The sequence below is a fragment of the Cebus imitator genome, unplaced genomic scaffold, assembly GCF_001604975.1.
Source record: "Cebus imitator isolate Cc_AM_T3 unplaced genomic scaffold, Cebus_imitator-1.0 Scaffold208, whole genome shotgun sequence".
Lineage (NCBI taxonomy): Eukaryota > Metazoa > Chordata > Mammalia > Primates > Cebidae > Cebus > Cebus imitator.
Genome location: NW_016107523.1, coordinates 1,398,331 through 1,421,033, shown reverse-complemented (window position 1 = coordinate 1,421,033; position 22,703 = coordinate 1,398,331). Strand labels below are relative to the sequence as shown.

At 35.2% G+C, this 22,703-nt stretch overlaps 1 protein-coding gene across 7 annotated transcripts in view; it reads right to left on the bottom strand.

Moving 5' to 3' along the window:
- Positions 1 to 22,703, bottom strand: part of DMD (dystrophin) — a 2,133,401-nt gene that overhangs the window by 1,711,557 nt on the left and 399,141 nt on the right. For all 7 annotated transcript variants that reach the window (XM_017548497.2, XM_037745683.1, XM_037745686.1 and 4 more), the window contains exons 6-7: positions 16,689 to 16,861; positions 9,669 to 9,787 (exon numbers count right to left, since the gene is read on the bottom strand). In XM_017548497.2, the coding sequence (XP_017403986.1) occupies positions 9,669 to 9,787; positions 16,689 to 16,861 (292 nt within the window). The remainder of the gene's footprint in view (positions 1 to 9,668; positions 9,788 to 16,688; positions 16,862 to 22,703) is intronic.

Below are 22,703 nucleotides of genomic sequence, written 5' to 3'. Positions count from 1 at the left end.
TTAACTCCATTTTCAAGAAAATGAAATGAATAAAAGAGTTCCAAATATCAGCAAAATATACATTACTTTCAAACATTATCGACTTAGAACCACATATAAATTTTTAACTACTTATGCCACTTTATTCTCATCTACCATCATTATCAGAATACTCAAAATGCTTTTACCAAGGCAATATTCTGTGATAAGAAACACAGATATCAACTATGGAACATTTTTAAGAATCAAACCTAATATCTCATATATTCCTTCATAACAGAAATTTAATAAAACAAATATCAATAGATGTTTTAATATATTTTCTTTAGTCTCATGAACTGTGATGAGATACCTAGGAAAATCATCCACAAAATATGTATTATTTATCATTTAGCATTAGAACCTCAGGACTGCATTTCCCATTATTGAAATGATATCTACATGTCTTGTCATTCATTCAAAAATCATTTAATGTGACTGTACTGGCCAAGGATCTTATGTTTCCCCTGTTATAAAAAACAAAAAGTTGTGAAAATAATCCTGGTAAGGTAATTGAAAAGAGATTCCTAGTTATCTAGGTAAGAATTACATTTAACTGTTTCTGAACAAATTTCACATAGAACCTAATCTACAATGCAAATCTTCAATCACATGGTTATAGTTCATTATTTAAATTCCCCAATTGAGTAAGAAACTCTTACTTAACTAAAGCATAGTTGCTTAATTTTAACAAATCAGCTTTTACATGAGATAAAAATTATAAACTGGCTATTTTCCATGAAGTTAAAATGGTAATAAACTATAGAATGTAAAAGATTAGTAGAAAATACAAAAATTTGTTATCACACACACAAGTATCATGTTTAATGTTTTTGAGGTCTCTTATCTAAGTAGGTGAATTTGGAACAGTTACATGCAATTATGTCTGTCATCCCAACAACTGAAGTAGATAAGGAGAACAAAAATTGCTTCCATTTATTAGTGACTGGTTCAAATTTCCCAGAAAATACTCAGTTTTTTTTTATGGTATCTGAACTGAGAATAATGAAGAAGACAGAACATCAAGAGAACACACAGGAATACTCTCATGCCTCTTGTGGCTTTTCAGGTCACTGGAAAATATGCGCTAACACTTATGTCTTAATTTTTGTTATGAAGAGCAATTTCAGGGTTCTCCATCAGGGAACAGGAAATTTCTACAATAATATCTGAATGTTAATATAATCATCTGTATCATACATAACTGGTATATGTTACTTTGTCATTAAAAAGGCAATGACCATTTTCATTCATATAGGTGCCAGTGAAATATTTTCTTAAATATATAGGAAATACATTGTCAACTGTAGAGTTTCACTCTAAAGAGCCTAATATATTTATAGTAAACATTTCTAATTGAAATACCATATAGAAAAGGAACACCAATATAATCCAACCTCATCAGATTGTCTGAAAACAAGGTATTCTGTGAGTTCCAGGAAAAAAAAAAAATCTAAATGATACAAAATGAGTGTTTCTGTTCACAAAAATATTTATTTATTTAACTATAATGCTCCTGAGAATTTATCCTCTCAATTTTAACCTGTGTAAACAACTTATTAACATTTCTTGCTATCATAGTATGAAAATGTGATGACTGGAGCAGAGATGAAATAGTTAAAACAGCCCTTGTTCAACCAATTGATATCAAGCCTAACATAAGAGGCCTTAACTATTTTCTTCTCTTTTATAGCAAACTCTATATATCTTTCCATGATTATTTTTATAGGTTAAAATCCTGCATGCATACAAAGTCAAGTCTGAAACCATTCACTTCAGGAGTAAAACCTTTTCAATAGGCAGAGCTACTTCTTAGAAGTAAACGCTATAAAAACAACTGAAGAGTGATGCAAAGATTACCCAAGCAGAAAATAGAATCCATGTCACCATTCTCCGGAAGTCAAAATAAAGTGGATTAAAACCAAACCCTAACTGGTTTGTAAATGCCATTTTGAGGATACAAAAATTTCTCTCGAGTCCTAGTCTTCTTTCTTTTTTGGTCCAATTTGACTGTCGGTATTCATTTTTGTTCTAAAGTTATCCTGGTAAATATGTAAGAACATTTCCATAGCATATTTCATATCCTAAATGGAAATGAGTTTCTACACTAGTATTCAAAAGACATCTAGAACAGGTGCAGTGTTTCATCCCTGATTTATTTTTTATTCCTTTAAGGAGAACGAACACCCTCACTTTGATATTCACAGGGAAAAGCTGACAAGGCACTCTCTTAACATAAGGAGTTTTTTTTTTTTTTTTTTTTTGTGGGGGGAGGCTGGCAAACAAACCAATCTTTTTGTAACTCAGAGAAGCAAACAAAATGTATATGAAACCCTCAATGCATGTAGACCGTACTATCATTTAGAGAAATCATAATGAAAGTGAACTGTGTGATTCACAAAAGGACATGTTTTAAAGAGATAAACCTATTATCTATGAGCATAAACATATGTAATTTATTAAATAAGTTTACCCTAGACATACTTATTTTTGCATATGTTAACATTTAAACACACTAGAAACAGCTCCTGAAATCGCTTATGCTAATGCCTACTGCTACTCATTTTAAAAGGCAATTCCACTTAAAACCAAACCACAGGCCTCAAAACACTAGTTAAGGCCAAACAAAGCATATCAAATTCTATATTTGAAATCCTCCAATGTTTCAATGACTTCTTAACTTATAAAGCAATTCAATCAACAAATGATACATTTAAAATTCTCACAGCATTATTTGGCAGGTATTTCTTAATCCAAATACAGTTTTAATCCCCCATTAATAAAATTCTCCCCAAATGTTTTATTATTCTCCTATGGGGCATAATAGACATAAAATGAAATTTCCTTGGAGAATAGCCAACATCATGCTTAAGCTAAAGAACCAATATCTGGTTAAATAAAAATATAACCATCACAAAAGCAATTACTTTACACGTATGAATCATGAATTCTGCCTGGTAAATCTCTTGAAGAGAGTGTTCTAAGCCTGATAATTTAAGAGGTGGTGTTCTGTCTTTTCTAAGAAATCAGTAAATAAAAATTCTTATGATTTACTTAACATTTATTTTTTCTTTGAATCATCATTAAAATAATCTCTTGAAAAACGCTGAGCAAAAATGTTTAAGTGTGTATTTGGGGGTTTCCCCAACACACTGGCAAGAACTGACATATTTTTTAAATATAAGACTTATGCTGAATCCTCATCTTATTTGCAGCCCAAGTAAACTTTAAAAAACTTTTTATTTATTTAAGTTCTGGGGTACATGTATAGATCATGTAGGTTACATAGGTATACACGTGCCATGGTGGTGGTTTGCTGCATCCATCGCCCCATCATCTACATTAGGTATTTCTCCTAATGCTATCCCTCCCCAATCCCCCCACACCCCCTGCTATTTCTCCCCTAGACCCCCAACCCCCACGTCCCAGTGTGTGATATTCTCCTCCCTGTGTCCGTGTGTTCTCATTGTTCAAAACCCACTTATGAGTGTGAACATGTAGTGTTTGGTTTTCTGTTCTTGTGTCAGTTTGCTGAGAATGATGGTTTCCAGTTTCATCCATGTTCCTGTAAAGGACATGAACTCATCTTTTTTATGGATACATACTATTCCATGGTGTAGATGTGCTACATTTTCTTTATCTAGTCTATCACTGATGGGCATTTGGGTTGGTTCCAAGTCTTTGCTATTGTTAATAGGGCTGCAATAAACATAAGTGTTCATGCATCTTTATAATAGAATGATTTATAATCCTTTGGGTAAATACTCAGTAAAGGGATTGCTGGGTCAAATAGTATTTCTATTTCTAGATCCTTGAAGAATTGTCACTGTCTTCCACAATGGCTGAATTAATTCACACTCCCACCAACAGTGTAAAAGCATTCCTATTTCTCCACATCCTTTCCAGCATCTGTTGTCTCCTGATTTTTTTAATGATTGCCATTCTAACTGGCATGAGGTGGTATATATTGTGGTTTTGATTTGCATTTCTCTAATGACCAGTTATGATGAGTTTTTCATGTGTTTGTTGGCTGCATGAATGTCTTCTTTTGAATAGTGTCTGCTCATATACTTTGTCCACTTTTTGATGGGGTTGTTTTTTCTTGTAAATTTGTTTAAGTTCTCCGTAGATTCTGGATATTAGCCCTTTATTTGATGGGTAGATTTTAAGTTTTGGTATACATGTGCAGAACATGCAGGTTTGTTACATAGGTATACACATGCCATGGTGGTTTACTGCACCCATCAATTTGTCATCCACATTAGGTATTTATCCTGTTATCCTTCCGTGAGCCCCCAACTCCCAAGAGGTCCCAGTGTGTGATGTTCCCTTCCCTGTGTCCATGTGTTCTCATTGTTCACCTCCCACTTATGAGTGAGAACATGCAGTGTTTAGTTTTCTGCTCCTGTGTTATTTTGCTGAGATCGATTTCCAGCTTCATCTGTGTCCCTGCAATGGACATGAACTCATCCTGTTTTATGGCTGCATAGTATTCCCTGATGTATATGTGCCATATTATCCAGTCTATCATTATTGGGCATTTGGGTTGTTGCTATTGTGAACTGTACTGCAATAAACATACATGCACATGTGTCTTTACAGTAGAATAACTTATAATCCTTTGGGTACATACCCAGCAATGGGATTGCTGGGTCAAATGGTACTTCTGGTTATAGATCCTTGAGGAATTGCCACATTGTGTTCTGCAATGGTTGAGCTAATTTATGCACGCATCAACAATGCAAAAGCACTCCTATTTAATTCTCCACATTCTCCCCAGGGTCTTTTGTTTCTTGACTTTTTAAAGGTTGCCATTCTAACAGTCATGAGATGGTATATCATAGTGGTTTTGGATTTGCATTTCTCAAAAGACCAATGATGATGAGCTTTTTTTCATGTTTGTTGGCTACATAAATATCTTCTTTTATAAGAATAGCTTTTTTTCATGTTTGTCTGCTGCATAAATGAGAAGTGTCTGTTCATATCCTTCACCTACTTTTTCATGGGGTTTTTCTTGTAAATTTGTTTTACAAGATTTAGATTCCTTGCAGATTCTGGATATTAGCCCTTTGTCAGTTGGATAGATTGCAAAAATTGTCTCCCATTCTGTATGTTGCCTGTTTGCTCTGATGACAGTTTCTGTTGCTGTGAAGCAGCTCTTTAATTATATTCCATTTGTCAATTTTGGCTTCTGCTGCAATTGCTTTAGGTATTTTAGTCGAAGTCTTTTGTCCATGCTTATGTCCTGAATGGTATAGCCTAGGTTTTACTCCAGGGTTTTTATGGTTTTAGGTCCTACATTTAAGTCTTTAATTCATCTTGAGTTAATTTTTGTATAAGATATAAGGAAGGAGTCCAATTTCCGTTTTCTACATATGACAAGCCAGTTTTCCCAGCACCATTTATTAAATAGGGAATCCTTTCCTCATTGCTTGTTCTTGCCAGGTTTGTCAAGGATCAGATGACTGTAGACGTGTGGCATTATTTCTGAAGCCTCTGTTCTGTTTCATTGGTCGATATATCTCTTTTGGTGCCAGTACCATGCTTTTTTGGATACTGTAGCCTTGTAGTTTAGTTTGTAGTCAGGTATTGTGATGCTTCCAAGTTTGTTCTTTTTGCTTAGGATTGTTTTGGCTACACGGGCTGTTTTCTGGTTCTACGTGAAATTTACAGTAGTTTTTTCTTTTTTTTTTTTTTTTTCTATTTTTGTGAAGAAAGTCAATGATAGCTTGATGGGGATACCATTGAATCTATAAATGACTTTGGGCAGTATGACCATTTTCACTATACTGATTCTCCCTATCCATGAGCATGGAATGTTTTTCTATGTGTTTGTGTCCTCTCATTTCCTTGAGCAGTGGTTTGTACTTCTCCTTGAAAATGTCCTTCACATCCCTTATAAGTTGTATTCCTAGTTACTTTATTCTCTTTGTAGCCATTGTGAATGGGAGTTCACTCATGACTTGGCTATTATTGGTGTACAGGAGTGCTTGTTATTTTTTCACATTAATTTTGTATCCTGAAACTTCGCTCAAGTTACTTATCAGCTTAAGGAGATTTGGGCTGAGTTGATGGGGTTTTCAAAATATACAATCATGCCATCTGCAAACAGACAATTTGACTTCCTCTCTTCCTATTTGAATACCCTTGATTTCTTCTCTTGCCTGATTGCCCTGGCCAGAACTTCCAAAACTATGTTGAATAGGAGTGGTGAGAAAGGACATCATTGTTTTGTGCCGATTTTTAAAGGGAGTGCTTCCAGCTTTTGTCCATTTAGTATAATATTGGCTGTGGGTTTGTCATAAATAGCTCTTATTAGTTTGAGATACATTCCATCAATACCTAGTTTATTGAGTTTTTAGCATGAAGGGGTGTTGAATTTTACTGAAGGCCTCTTCTACATCTATTGAGATAATCATGTGGTTTTTGTCATGAGTTCTGTTTATGTGATGAATTACATTTATTCATCTGTGTATATTGAACCAGCCTTGTATCCCAGGGATGAAGCTGAATTGATCGTCGTGAATAAGCTTTTTGATGTGCTGCTGGATTCAGTTTGCCACTATTTTATTGAAGATTTTTACATCTATGTCCATCTGGGTTACTGGCTTGAATTTTTTTTTTTAATTGTGTCTCTGCCAGGTTTCAGTATCAGGGTGATGCTGGCCTCATAAAATGAGTTAGGGGGGATTCCCTCTTTTTCTATTGTTTGGAGTAGTTTCTGAAGGTATGGTACCCGCTCTTCTTTGTACCTCTGGCAGAATTCGGCTGTGAACCCATCTGGTCCTGGGCTTTTTTTGGTTGGTAGGCTATTAATTACTGCCTCAATTTCAGAACTTGTTATTGGTCTATTCAGGGATTTGACTTCTTCCTGGTTTAGTCTTGGGAGGGTGTATGTGTCCAGGAATTTATCCATTTCTTCTAGATGTTCTAGTTTATTTGCATAGAGTTATTTGTAGTATTCTCTGATGATAGTTTGCATTTCTGGGGGATTGGCGGTGATATTCCCTTTATCATTTTTTATTGTGTCTATTTGATTCCTCTCTCTTTTCTTCTTTATTAATTTGGCTAGTGGTCTATATTTTGTTAATCTTTTCAAAGAACCACCTCCTGGATTAGTTTATATTTTGAAGGGTTTTTCGTGTCTCTGTCTCCTTCAGTTCTGCTCTGTTATTTCTTGTCTTTTTCTAGCTTTTGAATTTGTTTGCTCTTGCTTCTCTAGTTCTTTTAATTGTGATGTCAGGGTGTTGATTTTAGCTCTTTTTCACTTTCTCCTGTGGGCATTTAGTGCTATAAGTTTCCCTCTAAACACTGCTTTATAGCTGTGTCCCAGAGATTCTGGAACATTGTATCTTTTTTCTCACTTGTTTCAAAGAACTTACTTATTTCTGCCTTAATTTCGTCATCTACCCCAGTAGTCTTTCAGGAGCAGGTTGTTAAAGTTCCATGTAGTTGTGCTGTTTTGAGTCAGTTTCTTAATCCCGAGTTCTCAATTTGATTGCATTCTGGTGTTATAGACCATTAGTTATGATTCCCATTCTTTTGCATTTGCTGAGGAGTGTTTTCCTTCCAATTATGTGGTCAATTTTAGAATAAATATGATGTGGTGCTGAGAAGAATGTCTATTTCTTTGATTTGGGGTGGAGAGTTCTGTAGATGTCTATGAGGTCCGCTTGGTCCAGAGTGGAGTTCAAGTCCTGAATATCCTTGTTAATTTTCTGTCTCATTGATCCAGTGCTAACGATGGGGTGTTAAAGTCTCCCATGGTTATTGTGTAGGAGCCTAAGTCCCTTTGTAGGTCTCTAAGAACTTGCCTTATGAATCTGGGTGCTCCTATATGGGTGCATATATATTTAGGATACTTAGCTAAATGTAGATGCCCATTTAGGTGCTCCTATTCCATCAAATCAAAGGCAGGCTAGAGGTCAAAAGCCATTTGGTCACTTAATAAGAAAAAGATCGATTTTAAATCTTCTCTTACTGCTTTATGAAAGGGTAGGACACACACAAGAGTAACTAGAGCATAAACCCCTAATAGGAACTGACCACCACACGTGATTCAGTAAAAAACAGAAAACATGTTAACAGACTTATCTTTCAAATCCATACACTATAGGTCTTTATCCTCAGGGGTTGAAGTCCACATTTTCATCTGTCCTTTCTACTTCACTGAACCTTAGTTTTCTCTTAAGAAAACTTCACTGATGTTTTCTCTTAAGAAAACATGCAAATCTGTATTAGGAGTCAATAGTAAAGTAACCTTCTCCTATGCTACAAAATAAGGACATAGGATTAATATGATTTCACCCTTAGAGCTAAAAACATGGACAGGAGGGATACTATCATGTATAGAAGCAATAAAAAGGGGTTGCAGTATTCAGTGTTCAGCCATGTATTATCCAAAGGAAAACAACCATTTCAAATCAACTTAATCTGATTCCAACTTCACAAACTAACATTTGTGTTGTTATAATTTGCTTTCCTAAGTACATTTGCTTATCAAGAGCAATATATTTGTCAGTTGTATGTGAGTATTCTCCTGCTTTTCGTATTTCATTTAAAATTACTGAATTCCCATTTTTATTTATGTATCACTTTTTAAACTTATTTAAAATTAACTCTTCCCACTCCCAAATATGTATCTGCTAGATGATCTGATGCAATCAGGCTTCTGAGTCCGCAAAACTGAGGACTAGATTCTGGTTGATAATAAATTAACCGGCAAAAGGCTATCTTGTAGGTCATTTTTGAGCTTTTCTTGAAGGGACCTACCATCAATATGGAAAGATCTCCTGTTTTGGAACCGATGAAACTGATTCAGTATTCCAAAAAAAAACATTGAATTATCGGCTTCTATTGTATCACAGCTTCTACCCAAATATCATCTTCAATCCCACTAACTTCACTTCTGCAACTTCTAGTTTTACAGTGTGGTAAAGCCTTAATAAGTGAGAAAAGAGGCTACAATTTCCAGATTGGCATGGCCAAAAGTATACTTCATAGGCTAGAAGAGTAGAGGTCAGAATGTTATCCCTGTAATCTATATGTCTGGAAGGCATGACTATGTAGCACCAGAGATAAAAAGAATAAAAGTGTAATACAATAAAAATATAGATACAATTCTGCTTATCAACTAAAGAAGAAGAAAATGAATAACCATCCAATAGAAGATCTCCCCAGAGTGACAAATTATAACAGAAGTAGTGGCAAGAATAGACTTCCTGATTTAAATAGTAAACCATGTTGCCTTTTATAGAGTATATGAATGAAATTGGCAAGAGTAGCTAATTAATTACAGCTGATTATCAAATCCTTGGTTGCATAAGCAAAACATTAACTTTTTATAATTATTTGGAGTCATGTACTGCAAATGCAGTATGCTCCATCCATAGGGAATATACATTTTAAAGGCTTTTCTCCCCTAAATCTTCACTGCAATTTTAGATACTGGTATTTTGAGACTTAGATAAGACAATTCATAATACATTGCAAGAAGACAGAACATTTTAAATATATCTAGAAGATTAGAAAAAACGTAAGATACGTAATTTTGTATTTTGTGCTTAGTATGTAGAAATGACAAGTCTCATCAGATGAAAACGTTAAACAGAGCTATACTAAAAGCAGTGGTAGTCCAGAAATGTACCAACCTTCAGGATCGAGTAGTTTCTCTATGCCTAATTGATATCTGGCGATGTTGAATGCATGTTCCAGTCGTTGTGTGGCTGACTGCTGGCAAACCACACTATTCCAATCAAACAGGTCTGGCCTAAAACACATACACATACACACATACACAGAGACAAATATAAATCAATCTAGAATGTTCCATGAGATTTACTTCCATGCTTAATTTTCATTGACAACCCATACCCGTAGTCCTTAAGGCTTGAGTGCAATTCTTCATTTACCCTTCAAAACACTTCTATTTAAACAAGTCATAATTTTAATTGAAGATCTTGTTGGGTGTGGTGGCTCATGCCTGTAATCCCAACAATTTGGGAGATGGAGGTGGGTGGATCCTTTCAGCCTAGAAGTTCGAGAGCAGCCTGGGCAACATGGTGAAATTTTGTCTCTACAAAAAAACAGAGAAACTAGCTGGGTGTTGTGTCATGTGCCTATAGTACCAGCTACTCAGGAGTCTAAGGTGGGAGCATCACCTGAGCCCAGGGAGGTTGAAGGTGCAGTGAACAATGATTGTGCCACTGCACTCTAGCATGAGCAACAGAGTGAGACCCGTCTCAAAAGAAATGCTGAGTTGTATACTGTCAACACATACAACTTTTATTTATCGATAATAAATCAATAAAGATGTGAGACAAAAGAAAATCCCAAAGAAGATAAATAATCTACACTAGCTTATCCAAACAACAAAAATATATATATCTCATCCAGTCTCCTGGATTTCAATACCAACAGTTTACTGGTAGTGCCCAGTTTTATATCTCTAACCCAGACCTCTTCCCTAAACTCCAAATTATAGATTCTTCTGCATACTCAGTACAGTATCTCCATTTAGTCATCACAAGCTTCAGGTTTCCTGAACTGAGTTTCTGATATTTATCCTCATCACACTCCCCCAAATCTACCTACTTTTCTTGCTGTTCTCCCTTCCTCAATAATGAACATCATGTTTAAAATTGCAGTTACTCAGATGAAAACCCTTGGAGTCATCCTTAATGACTATTTTACTCTCACACAACATTTAATTCAAAATGTATTCCGAATTTGACTGCTTCTGACTCTCCTCACTGCCATCACTCTAGTCTAAAATCCATTTTATCTTGCATGAATTATCACAATAGAATTATAACTGTTCCCCCTTCTCTCACTCTTGCCTGTGTTAATCAGTACTCAGCAGAGTTGCCAGAGTGATCTGTTAACATGTTTCATCATATCTGTCTTCTCAAATCTCTGCTTTAGGGGAAGTAAAAATTACATATTTTATGTGGTTTACAAAGTCCAACAGGGTGCAAGTCCTGATTAACCTTCTGATTTTATTTCTTGCCTCTTTCCTCATATTCCATAAACAGGATCCATAGTTTCCTGCACTTGAACTTGTTGGAATTTGTTTTTCCAAGACATCGACATGGCTTACTCTTTTACTTTCATTGGGTCTTTATTCGAAAATCACATCACTGATAAACGCTTCCCTGCCCAAGCCTATCTATAATTGCATGCTGGCCAGGTGCCTTGGCTCACACCTGTAAACCAAGCACTTTGAGAGGCTGAGGCTAAAGGATTTGGTTGAGGCCAGGAGTTAGAGACCAGCCTGAACCACATAGTGAGACCTACAATATATATTTTATATATATATATATATATATATATCTATATATATATTTTTTTTTTTTTTTTTTTTTTTTTTTTAATTAGCCAAGTGTGCTGGCAAGCCCCTGTGGTCCCAGCTACTCAGGAGGCTGAGGTTGGATAATCACTTGAGCCTGGGAGGCTATAGTGAGCCATGATTGCAACACTGCACTGCAGCCTGGGTGACAGCAAGATCCATTCTCCTAAGTAAATAAAAATGTAAATGAAAAAATTGCATGCCTCAAATTAAAATCATATACTTACTTAGTTTCTCCTTAACTGCTTCATACTATTCTCATTAACAATAACTAGTATTTAACATATTATATAATTTAATTAAAGTTATCTCTCTCTCTTTCTCATCCACTAGAATGTACAATCTTTTATTGCCTGTTTTGTTCACTGCTGGAAACCCAGCCTGACACATAATAGAGGCTCAACAAGTATTTACCAACTACATGATATAATGGATAAGCACATACAATATACATACCATATTACTCGATAATAGAGAAAACTCAAAGGAGTGTAAGAGGCAGTTCTTGTCTTATAAGGATTTTAAATTTAATGAGGAAGAAAAATAAAGAAGCCATAATGAATTAATTAAACTCTAAATGTGAAAAAGCACAGACAATAAGAGAAAATGTTTTGTAAAATCTGAAGAGGTCAAGAAAGCTTTCTGAGGCTGAAAGGAGGATTAAATAGAACTTTGGGCTTGCATTTTTAAAAAGTATTGATAATAGAATTCTAAGTTTTACAAGTATTAGAGAACTAAATTTCTTAGGGAAGAAAAAAGCAAAACATGCTCAGATGAATCAAGCCCTCACAGGCCTGGCTCCATTGGAAGATTCTAAGTATCAACTGGTAGGAGGTAGATTTAAGAGACAGAAACCAGCTGAGTTAGCATAATGCCTTGGCTGTTAACAAATTATAATTTATTCCAACAGCAGTGGAAATCATTAGTAAACTGGTTCTTCACCTTTTCTGAATCACAGACACCTTCGAGAATCTGGTAAGAGCTATAAAACATCTACTCCTACAAATAACTATCCATATCCATATCTGTAAACAGAATTTACATGCAACTTTAGGGTGTTTGAATCTGTCAGTGGACTTCTGTTTAAGAGCTCATGCTATGCAAAGGGGAAAAAAAAAGACATTACAAAGGTAGGTTAGCTGTTATTTTCTAAAACCACAATTCAAAATTGGCTGGGCATGGTGTCTCATACCTGTAATCCCAGCACTTTGGGAGGCCAAGGCAGGTGGATCACTTGAAGTCAGGAGTTTGAGACCAGCCTTAGCCATAGAGTAAAACCCTGTCTCTACTAAAAATATGAAAATTAGCCAGGCATGGTGGTCGTGCCTATAGTCCTAGCTACTCAGGAGGCTGAGTGATGAGAATCACTTGAACCCAGGAAACGGAGGTTGCAGTGAGCTGAGATTGGGCTACTGCACTCCAGCCTGGGCATCGCAGCAAGACTTCATCTAAAAAATTATGTATATGTATATACATATATTTGTACATGATTGTGCACACATACACACACACAGAGAGATTTATTTATCATTTGTTTCTCATTTCCTTTTAATTGTTTCTATCCTGGTTAATACACCAGAATTTTGTACAATTATTAGGAAATCAAATCCCTCCATATACTCCAAAATACCCCAAACAGCTAACAACCTTATGGAAGCTATCATATTCATAGATTGGAAAATGCCTTTAGTTATGTATATATATAAAAAAAATTCTAGACTATTTAGGGGACTCTTAAGTTCTCTATGCAGCCTCTGCTTTATCTTCATTTTTTATGTAAACAACGGGAGTAGAAAAAAGAATATAAGTGAGAATATATGAAAAACTAGTTTTGTCATCTACAGCATAGTATACAAGGTTAGAAGGAGTATGATGAGAAGAAAAAAGAGAATTGCTTATGCATTCTAGCTGTTTTCCCTTGTCTTACCTTCCTCTTTTCCTTGGCCACTAACTAATCACCTGAGTGTGGGGATATCTTACCTAAGTCATATAATTTATTTGAGCTTTGGCATTCTCAATGAAAAACGGATTGCACGGAGTGGCCCTTGAGGTCATGTCTAGACTTAAAAATGAATTCATAATTGATAATTTTATACCATTAAAGTTAATTAACATTTTAAATATCTATGATTTTCAAATGCATAAAAATCGTTAACTCTAACCAACTATGGAGGAAATTCACACTGCATTTTATGTTAACCTGGACATTAGTTTATGCAACCAAGAAAAATCAGACTTTTAGTAAAATCAACACCATGATTAGGATAGTATAAATTTAAATCCTGGCTCTACCATATATTAACCAAGTAGTTTCAGGTAAGTCACATAACCTCTCTACAATTCAGTTTATCAATCTGTGAGATGGGTAAAATGATAGCATCTCTGTCATGAGAACCTGATGAAATATTTTACTTAGCACAGGGTCTACAAAATCATAATTGTTTAAAAACATTCATTTCTATTACTTGGCTGTAAAGCTAATTATATTTGTATAACAACAGTGATGTATTTTCAATTCACAGACTCAAGCCAAGAATACCTATCTTTATAGAACAGATATAAATGTTACAAATACTACTAAGGAAAAAATAATATAATTCAAAATGGGAGGTGGAGAAGAGGAGAGAGTAAAGATGTGTGATGATATTCTCATTTTTCGTAATGGTCAACAGTTCCTTTCCAAAATTAATACAAAAATTTTTAAAAAGGTATACTCATATCATTTAATGTAATAAAAGCAAAAATTACAAGAATAAAATGATTGTAAGTAATAAAATTAGGAAATACCTGGGGATGAAAGGTAATATGGCTGGCCTTCATATTATGGAGTAAATATCTATACTGCCAGAAATTAATTTGTCAAGAAGTAGAAACATATCATACATATTATTATGATAACAACCAGGAACAAAAGTACAAGTGGCTGACAGTGACTGCATCTAAGAATTGAAATGTGGTAAGTAGAGTGGGGGTCACGAAGATACATTGTGTGTTTGTCTTCCCCCTTTGCTCCTGGCTCTAATATCTGTCTTCTTTTAACTTGATTTGGTAATACACTAAAATAAGGATTTAAGAAGATAATTTAATTGCAACTCTATAGTTACTGTAATTTTATCTGCATATTTTATACATGTTTCTAGTCAATTATCATTGGGTTTTAATACAAAAAGTAGAAATCTGGCTTCCTTTGTAGGGTATCATAGTAGACCTTGTGTTTTATCACACAACCTTTAACTTCCACGGCCCTTAGTCAGTCCTTGTGTTCTATATTAACCACATGCCTTTGTCTATACAGCTTAGTCACGCAATCATTGAAATCAGGGTACTTCATGGCATTCCTAAGTGTACCAATGACAATCACATTGGAACAGAAAGTTCAACCATTTTTTTTCTTTTGATAAACAATATGAACATCTGTCAAATACAAAAAGAAGGGGGAGATGATTCATCAAAGAGCATTAAACTGAAGAACCTCTTGAAAAGTAACCATGTAATGCGTCAAGAGAGTTGCTGATGATTTATCCAATATGACAGGAAAGAATATATAAATGATGATATTTTCGCAGAGAAAGAGTGGGTCATGGACAGATAAAGCAAGGCAATCTGAGTATGTTTACTGTATTACCTACAAATGTCTTCAGAAATTATGAAATACAATATTAACAAATATAGAGTATGAACATCCTTGCAGGATTGAAGTCCTCCACTTGAAGGGAAAATGTTAGAGAGCCAACAAGGACCACACAACCTGATCCTTGATATTTTTGTTCATCTGCAGATGTGTACATGAACAGCAAAATCAATATTTTCAGGTCCTTAGTGTGAAGCATGTGGCTGCATAAATGAGTGTTGACTTAAAACACAGACTGAATGTCTCTATCCCTTCTTATCTAACTGTATGGAAGCTGTGGAAAATTTTCCTGTCATACAAAAAATAATGTAACATCGCTTTAACATGATGTTCGAATGCATGTCTGCCTCTTTTCTAAAATCGGGTTGCTGAGTAATACACCTGGAAACCCAGTCTGGATGGGGTTAATTAAATCCAACTGGAGCAAGACACCTGGCAAAGATGCTTATTTGAAGTGTGTTTGCTATTGGATTGAGCTTTGCCATAGAGAAAATTCATATTCTGAGCTTTTTTAGAAGCAGGATTGGCATAGAAAAATGTTAGAGTCATCAAAAAAAAAAATCAAAGCGAGAAAACATAACTTGCACTGAAAATTAGGAAAGATGCAATCAAGTGGTATTTTAAATACTGTTAAGTAGGCAATGCATTTAGTCCTAGGTTGTTTAAATGAAATAGGTAACAGGAAGACCAAAGTAGAATAACTGTAGTCTCTCTCTCTGAAATACACATACACATATACACACGTGCACACATATATACACAAACATATACAAATGGTGTAGTATACATGGCATATATATATTGTATCTGTAAGTGTGCATGTGTGTGTATACACACACACACACACACACACACACACACACACACACACACACACACATTTCCTACATTGCTTTGCTTTTTCTTGAACTGTTAATTCCTTTACTGAACTTCTTTACACAAGAAAAGCAAAAATGTTGTTTTCAATCTTAAATATAATGTTGTATGGAATATAGTTAAGGACTTTAGTTTACAACACTACAGTGAGTTCTTTTTATTTAGATCCAAAAAAAGAACTCTCTTGCTTTATAGCAATTGATTTGCTGTTCCAGAGCAATTGTTTCTTTTGGTATTCTGAATATTGTGTCATAGAATTAATTGTGTTCCGCTCTTTTGTCTTGTTTGCTAAAATGCTCAGAGCATCTTAAAACCCTGAACTAGAAAGTATACAGGGTGTTTTGTATCTAAGTGTGTGTCTGATAAGACAGATGTTTCTTTCTCCACACTATCTGGTTATGGTAATTAATTTTACAACTACTCACGAGAGATCTAGAACCATTTTTAGCTGTACAGTTTAGGCTTATAAAACACATTATTTGTATAAAAAGGCCAACCCCATTCTCATCAAGGTTAGCCTATCACCTGGATTTTCTGAGAGTCCCAATGTCAAACATATTGATACTCTCCCTCCACCATAACCAATTTCATGCTCCACTAATGTTAATATTTCAACAACTAAATGATATGCATCACATAAACACATAAAAATATTCTTAATTAGTTCATGCCAAAGGAACGTTAGATCAATATGATCAATGTACATAACATGCTGTAAAGTAGGACATGATCTGGAACCACACTGGGGAAAAACATATTATCAGAGTCTAAATCAATACTTTTAAAAGTTATTTAATGTCCCTGTAGTCTCCTTACCTATGACTATGGATGAGAGCATTCAAAGCCAGGCCATCGGACCAGCTGGTGGTGAAGTTGATTACATTAACCTGTGGATAATTACGAGTTGATTGTCGGACCCAGCTCAGGAGAATCTTTTCACTGTTGGTTTGCTGCAATCCAGCCATGATATTTTTCATTACATTTTTGACCTACATGCGGAAATAAATTTTCATAAGAAAATGCATTCCCTGAGCAAGAACCATGCAAACTTAAATATGAACATCCTTGATCTTCAGTGATAAATAATAGAAATTTTTGCTTCAATTAATAAGAAGACGTAATAGATTCTACCAGAATTAAGTCTATTCTAAAAGGCAAGGAGTCTATTTTGATTCGTTAGTGCCTATAACATACCATTTACTGAATATGTTCCTTATTACTCCTGAATTCTGCCATATTAGACTAAACATTTACTGTTTATAGAATTGCTCATCTTCTAGCATTCAATAAACAGACTAGAGAAGACAGTGTATAAAACATTAGACTTGGCTGGGCATGGTGGCTCACACCTGTAATCCCAGCTACTCAGGAGGCAGAGGCAGGAGAATCGCTTGAACCCGGGAGGCAGGAGTTGCAGTGAGCCACGATCACGCCACTGCCCTGCACTGCCTGGGTGACAGAGCGACAGCCCATCTCAAAAAAAAAAAAAAAAAAATTAGACTTATTGTTAAACAAGAACTTATGATATAATCAGTGATTTTTGGATAGGAGGAATAGTATAGTAGATAATAGTTTTTTGAAAGTATATGTTCAAATTTTGCCTTTGCTATTAACTAATTGTGATAACCGTGCAAGTTGCTTAACCTTTTCTAGGCCTCATTTCTTTGTATCTTATATGCAGATCAAAGTACGAAATATGGTCAGACAAAACCCCTAGTTTCATGCCATCATTTAATACAAGTTATGTTTACTGGCTGAAATGAAAAAGAGACAGAAATGTTTGCCTATTTAAAATAAAGAAAAACACAATAAAATAAAGGAAAGGAATATTTATCCCTAAGAGCTGTAAATGTGTAGGCTTGGTTCTATTTTCTTTAACTGGTTTCCATGTATTTGATTCCCTCATACACCTTCATCCATGTGCAGATGCTATTCAACAGATTATAAAGTTTTGCTCTTCTGAGTAATCTGATGCAGAAATCCATTCTAAGCATTTTTTCTAAGTTTCATGAATGCAGTGATACCTCATTATAGAAAAAAAACTGTCTATGTATTTTATTATTTATTATTTATTAAAGACTACTTTTTAAATATAAGCCCCTTATGAGATATTTGAAGAAGACATATATGTAAATGTGAGTAGTCTGTACCACTAAGCACTTTCCTTCTGGGAAGGTTAAGGTTAATATACTATCAACATTTGATCAGATGATGAATATTTATTGTGCATTATGACAATTTTACTTCTTCATCCATACAGAAGTTAACAAATGCCTTTGGGTTAAATGTGTATTTTAATATCTTCAATATTAGTCACTTTTTATTAAAAAGTAAATGCAAATTTTAAAATATACTACTAAATCTTGTTTTAACGTACTTGTAAAAGATTTGAGATGATGATTTGTAAACACAGTAATGATCCAGAGATAAGAAAAATCTTTGCATGTATTTGTCACAATCCCTTGATAACTAAGTCTATTACTTAGGAGTAGATTATCCAGTTTTCTTAATTCCTTCTTAACCTACTTATGTAGTCAGTTACTCAGTGAACAGGTCAAATAATTACATCATTTTTCTCATATTCTAAAATTATAAATTGTTCAACCTTTATGTACAGTGATGGCAGGTGTACTTTGTATTCTGTGCTGAATTAGGGTTGAAATCAGCAGATAGTGGCTTAATGGTGGTAATGGATTTGCACTGATCAAGCAGTCTTCCAATGATGAATGTGATTCATTTGTTAAATACTTGGCCAGTCTGCCCTCTGTGTGCATAATGTTAATGGACAACAAAGTATTCAATCCAAAACACCTTTAGCATCATGGTGTCACTAATTTAGCTTATCTGTATCAGCTTCATTGTTCTTGCTTCTACTTAGGTGCAAATGTTGCTCAGAAAAAATAATAATAAAGGGCAATGTATGATAATCATGTCTCCTTTTCCTTACATAAAAGACAGTTATCAAAAAGAAATAATGGAACTTATCCCAAATGTGAGCCTGTACACAGAAAACTGAACTGCCTTCAGGTCTTATTGTCCCTAAGAGAGGTTCAATGTAAACAGATGTATTTGTGTGTGCATGCACATACAACTATAAATCCATTTTTAAAACGAAAAAAGTTGAAATGTCTTTGAGCAGTGCTTTTTAAAAATGACTAGGAATTAACTGGACAAAAATGTTATGATGGACATGGAGAAGCACCACCAAGATTCACCTTCAAGGAAGGGCTTGTTGCTCCAGCTGTGGCCAGGCAGCTTCTAGTTGTTTGTTCTCTCAGATACCACCTGAGTTGCAGAGTCCTGTCAGCCAATGTCACATCCTTTCCAGCGCAACCCACATTTACTGACTGATGAAGGGGTGTAGTATAAACACTCAGCCATCTTAACCTCACTTGAGACAACTCTCAAGGGTCATCCTAGCTCCAAGTTGTCCATGGGGCTGATTAAGGGTGTTATAGGGTTTACATCAGAGCTCTAGTCTTTCCTCTTCCCACTCCTGTCACCTCTGCCCTTCTATAGGTGTTAGTCTCGAGGGTATGGCTTAATAAACATGCTGCCTACAAAACTCAGCTTCAAAGTCCGCTTCCCAGAACCCAGACTGTGATTAAAAGAAGTTGAAGCAGAGGAACAGAAGTGAAGAAGGATAGGAATAATCTTCTTGTATGGTCAGGATCGTCTGTGTGAAGCTCTGCAGAAGAGCAGAGCAAGTACTGTCTTGCACAGCAGTGACTTGGTAGGAAGGAATTTTACAGGGATGGCTTTCAGCAGGGAAATCATCATCATTCTCCGGTAATTGCAAATTGTATAAATAATATAAAATTCTAAAGTGAATTAGCACAGCCATTAAGCGCACCCCTTGAATTGTACAGTAAAAGTGTGAACCTGACTCCTGATAGCTCACCACTGTGAGCAAGATTTGTTTTTATAACCGGATGGTTGCCAGAGCCAAGTTAGCATTCTGAAAAGAATGGATTGTACTTTAAAAGCAAGGAGGAAAAAGATGTCAAACACACTTTACATGCTTTGCAATTTTGTTCAAAGCTGCCTACGCTACAAAACATGTGTTATTGTTTTAGGCTAGCAATTTTATTTGAGATAAACACTGGGAAAACAGTAATAGGACATCAGGGTTTGCATTCCTGAGTTTTCACAAGTTCAATGAGAAGTCCTCCATGGCACTATTTTTTATTGCATTTTGGGTTTGGGGGTACATGTGAAGAATATGCAAGATTGTTGCATAGGTACACACACGGCAGCATGATTTGCTCCCTTCCTCCCCTTCATCTATATCTGGCATTTCTCCCCATGCTATCTCTCCCCAACTCCCCACCCCCCACTGTCACTCCCCTATTTCCCCCCAACAGACCCCAGTGTGTGATGCTGTCCCCACCGTGTCCAATAACATAGTATGTGGCAATAGAGGAAGTGGTCAACATCATTCCATCTCTTAATGCTGCTCTTAATCTGATAGATCTGGAATGTACATTAAGTTGACCAGAATGTCCTTTAATCTTTGCTGAGGTTCAGGGGCTTCTACTATTTAACAGGAAGGAAAATATATAATATTGGTAAAAATATATTTTGAGATTCACTGGATTATGATGAAGAACACTGAGCAAGATGATTTTTCAAAGTGTGCTTAATAGTTTTAGAACAGGGCAGTGTGATATAAGAGAGAGATGAGATAAGTAGACAGAGGATGAGAAGAATCCACGGTCTTGCAGTCTCAAGGATATGGTGATTCAAGGGCATAAATGGAAAACGAGGCTATAAGAGAGGTCTCAGAAAAGATTGAAAAAGCATTCCTTCTGGTATTCCTCACTGAAAAATCTCCTCCTCATGCTAAAAATAAAAAATGAACAACTTGCAAGCAAGTGAAGAAGTTATCAGACAGAATAGTCTTGAAAGTTTATCTTGGATTAGTTCAGATGGAGTTGGAAAGAGTTTCAACAAATTTTTAAAAAGGTAACATCATATGAGAAATAGTATAAACAATAAATACAATTCAAAGTGCCTTCTGGAGCTCTGTGCACGCCTGAGTTCCTGTGCTGGCTTTGTCAAAACGTTATCTGTGTTACTCGAAATGGGATCTGCTAACTGGATTAACTCTAGGAACTACTTGTTACTATGCCGTAAGATAAAGGCAACAATTCAGAGTGCATCAAGAAACTTACATAGCAATTTTACAGAGTACCATTTACGTCTATTGCATTTAATAAAAGAGGAAACTTGGGTGTTGGGTATCTTGTTTTTGTAATGCTTTGGTTTTATGGTATCTCACATACAATGGATTAGGAGAAAAACTGTTCCTTCCTCAAGGTATGTTGAGAAGTACTGAGCAACATATGAAAAGCAGTTTGGGGAGAGGTGAGGTATGCTGCTTGCTGGTTTGATGTCATACCATCACAATATGCCAAGTGCTGAAAATCTGCCAACTTGGGCTCACTTAAGGCTGGTATGAGCTATTCTTTGTTGCCAGCATGTATTAATTCCCTCCCTCTTTCTCTCTCTCTCCTCCCCCCACCCCCCTTATTGTTGTGAAATAGCATTAAGCCAGTTCAGAGAATTTGGAATAAAAATATATGGGGACCAGTTAGGAGAGCAATATGGCTGCTGAATTGAGTAAGTACACTTTGTGTCTGCCTACTATCTGACTCTGAACAAGAGCAATCTACAATTCAAGTTAAAATTCAAATTTACCAAATGAAGTCATGATATCTGTTACAATATGACTGGACCCAAAATATTATGCTCAGTGAAAAAAGCCAGACATGAAAGAACACATATTATATTATTTGATATAAAATGCCTAAAAAGGCAAATATGTATGGACAGAAATACATTGACAATGGTCTAGGGCCAGGGTGGGAGTGAAAAATGACTGTAAATAGAGAAGAAATTTCTTACTAGGGAGGTGGAAAGGTGGCAAAATTAGATTTCTATGATGGCTGTATAAGTCTATAAATATCCTAAAAATTTTAGTGAACAGGGAGAAAAAAACTATTCATCCCTCAAAATAATTTGAGAAGTTACAACTAAGCCAGACTGATGCCAATTGAATTTTATACTTAGAATAGGTACATTCATGGTATAACAATTACATTTCAAAAAAGCTGTTTTACAAAAATGTAATCCCTCCCAGTATAAATAGCAGTCATTTCTCAAGCAGCCTCCAAAATTTTTAAATGAGTGGGAAACTTTAAGCAATCAATACGAATCACAGGAGACTCCTCAAATAAAAGTGGTATACTATACTGAGTGCCTTCCAGATATTCTCCCATTTAATCCTCATAAGAAATATATACACACTTATTTTTTATTATTTTGATAGTGAAGGGGCTATGGTCCAGAACAGGGGTGGCAATATACCAAATGCCACTAAGAAGGTAACTATGGAAGTTTAAATTCAAGATCATGTTGGTATATGTATATATATATGTATGTATATAATGAGTGACTATTATGTATATGTGTATAATGAGTTAATAATATTAGTGGATATAAGTTAATGTTGGTCTAATATTTATACATATATGTGGATCTATTTTGAGCATATATAAAATACGTGTGTGTGTGTGTATATATATATATTAATATATATGTAGGCGTGTGTGTCTATCTTTTCCACAAAACCTTCAATCTGTTTTGCAGAGGTAAAATAGACAGTCAGAAGACCCTATGCTCAGGTGACTTAAAAATATAATTTCCAAACCAGATTATGAAGTGAGTTTGTATGTATAACACTTATATGGATAGAGGTACCCATATTCTACTCATCTTTTATTAGCAATAATTTATGTTGAGAATACCCAAGACTGAGAAAGCCTCACT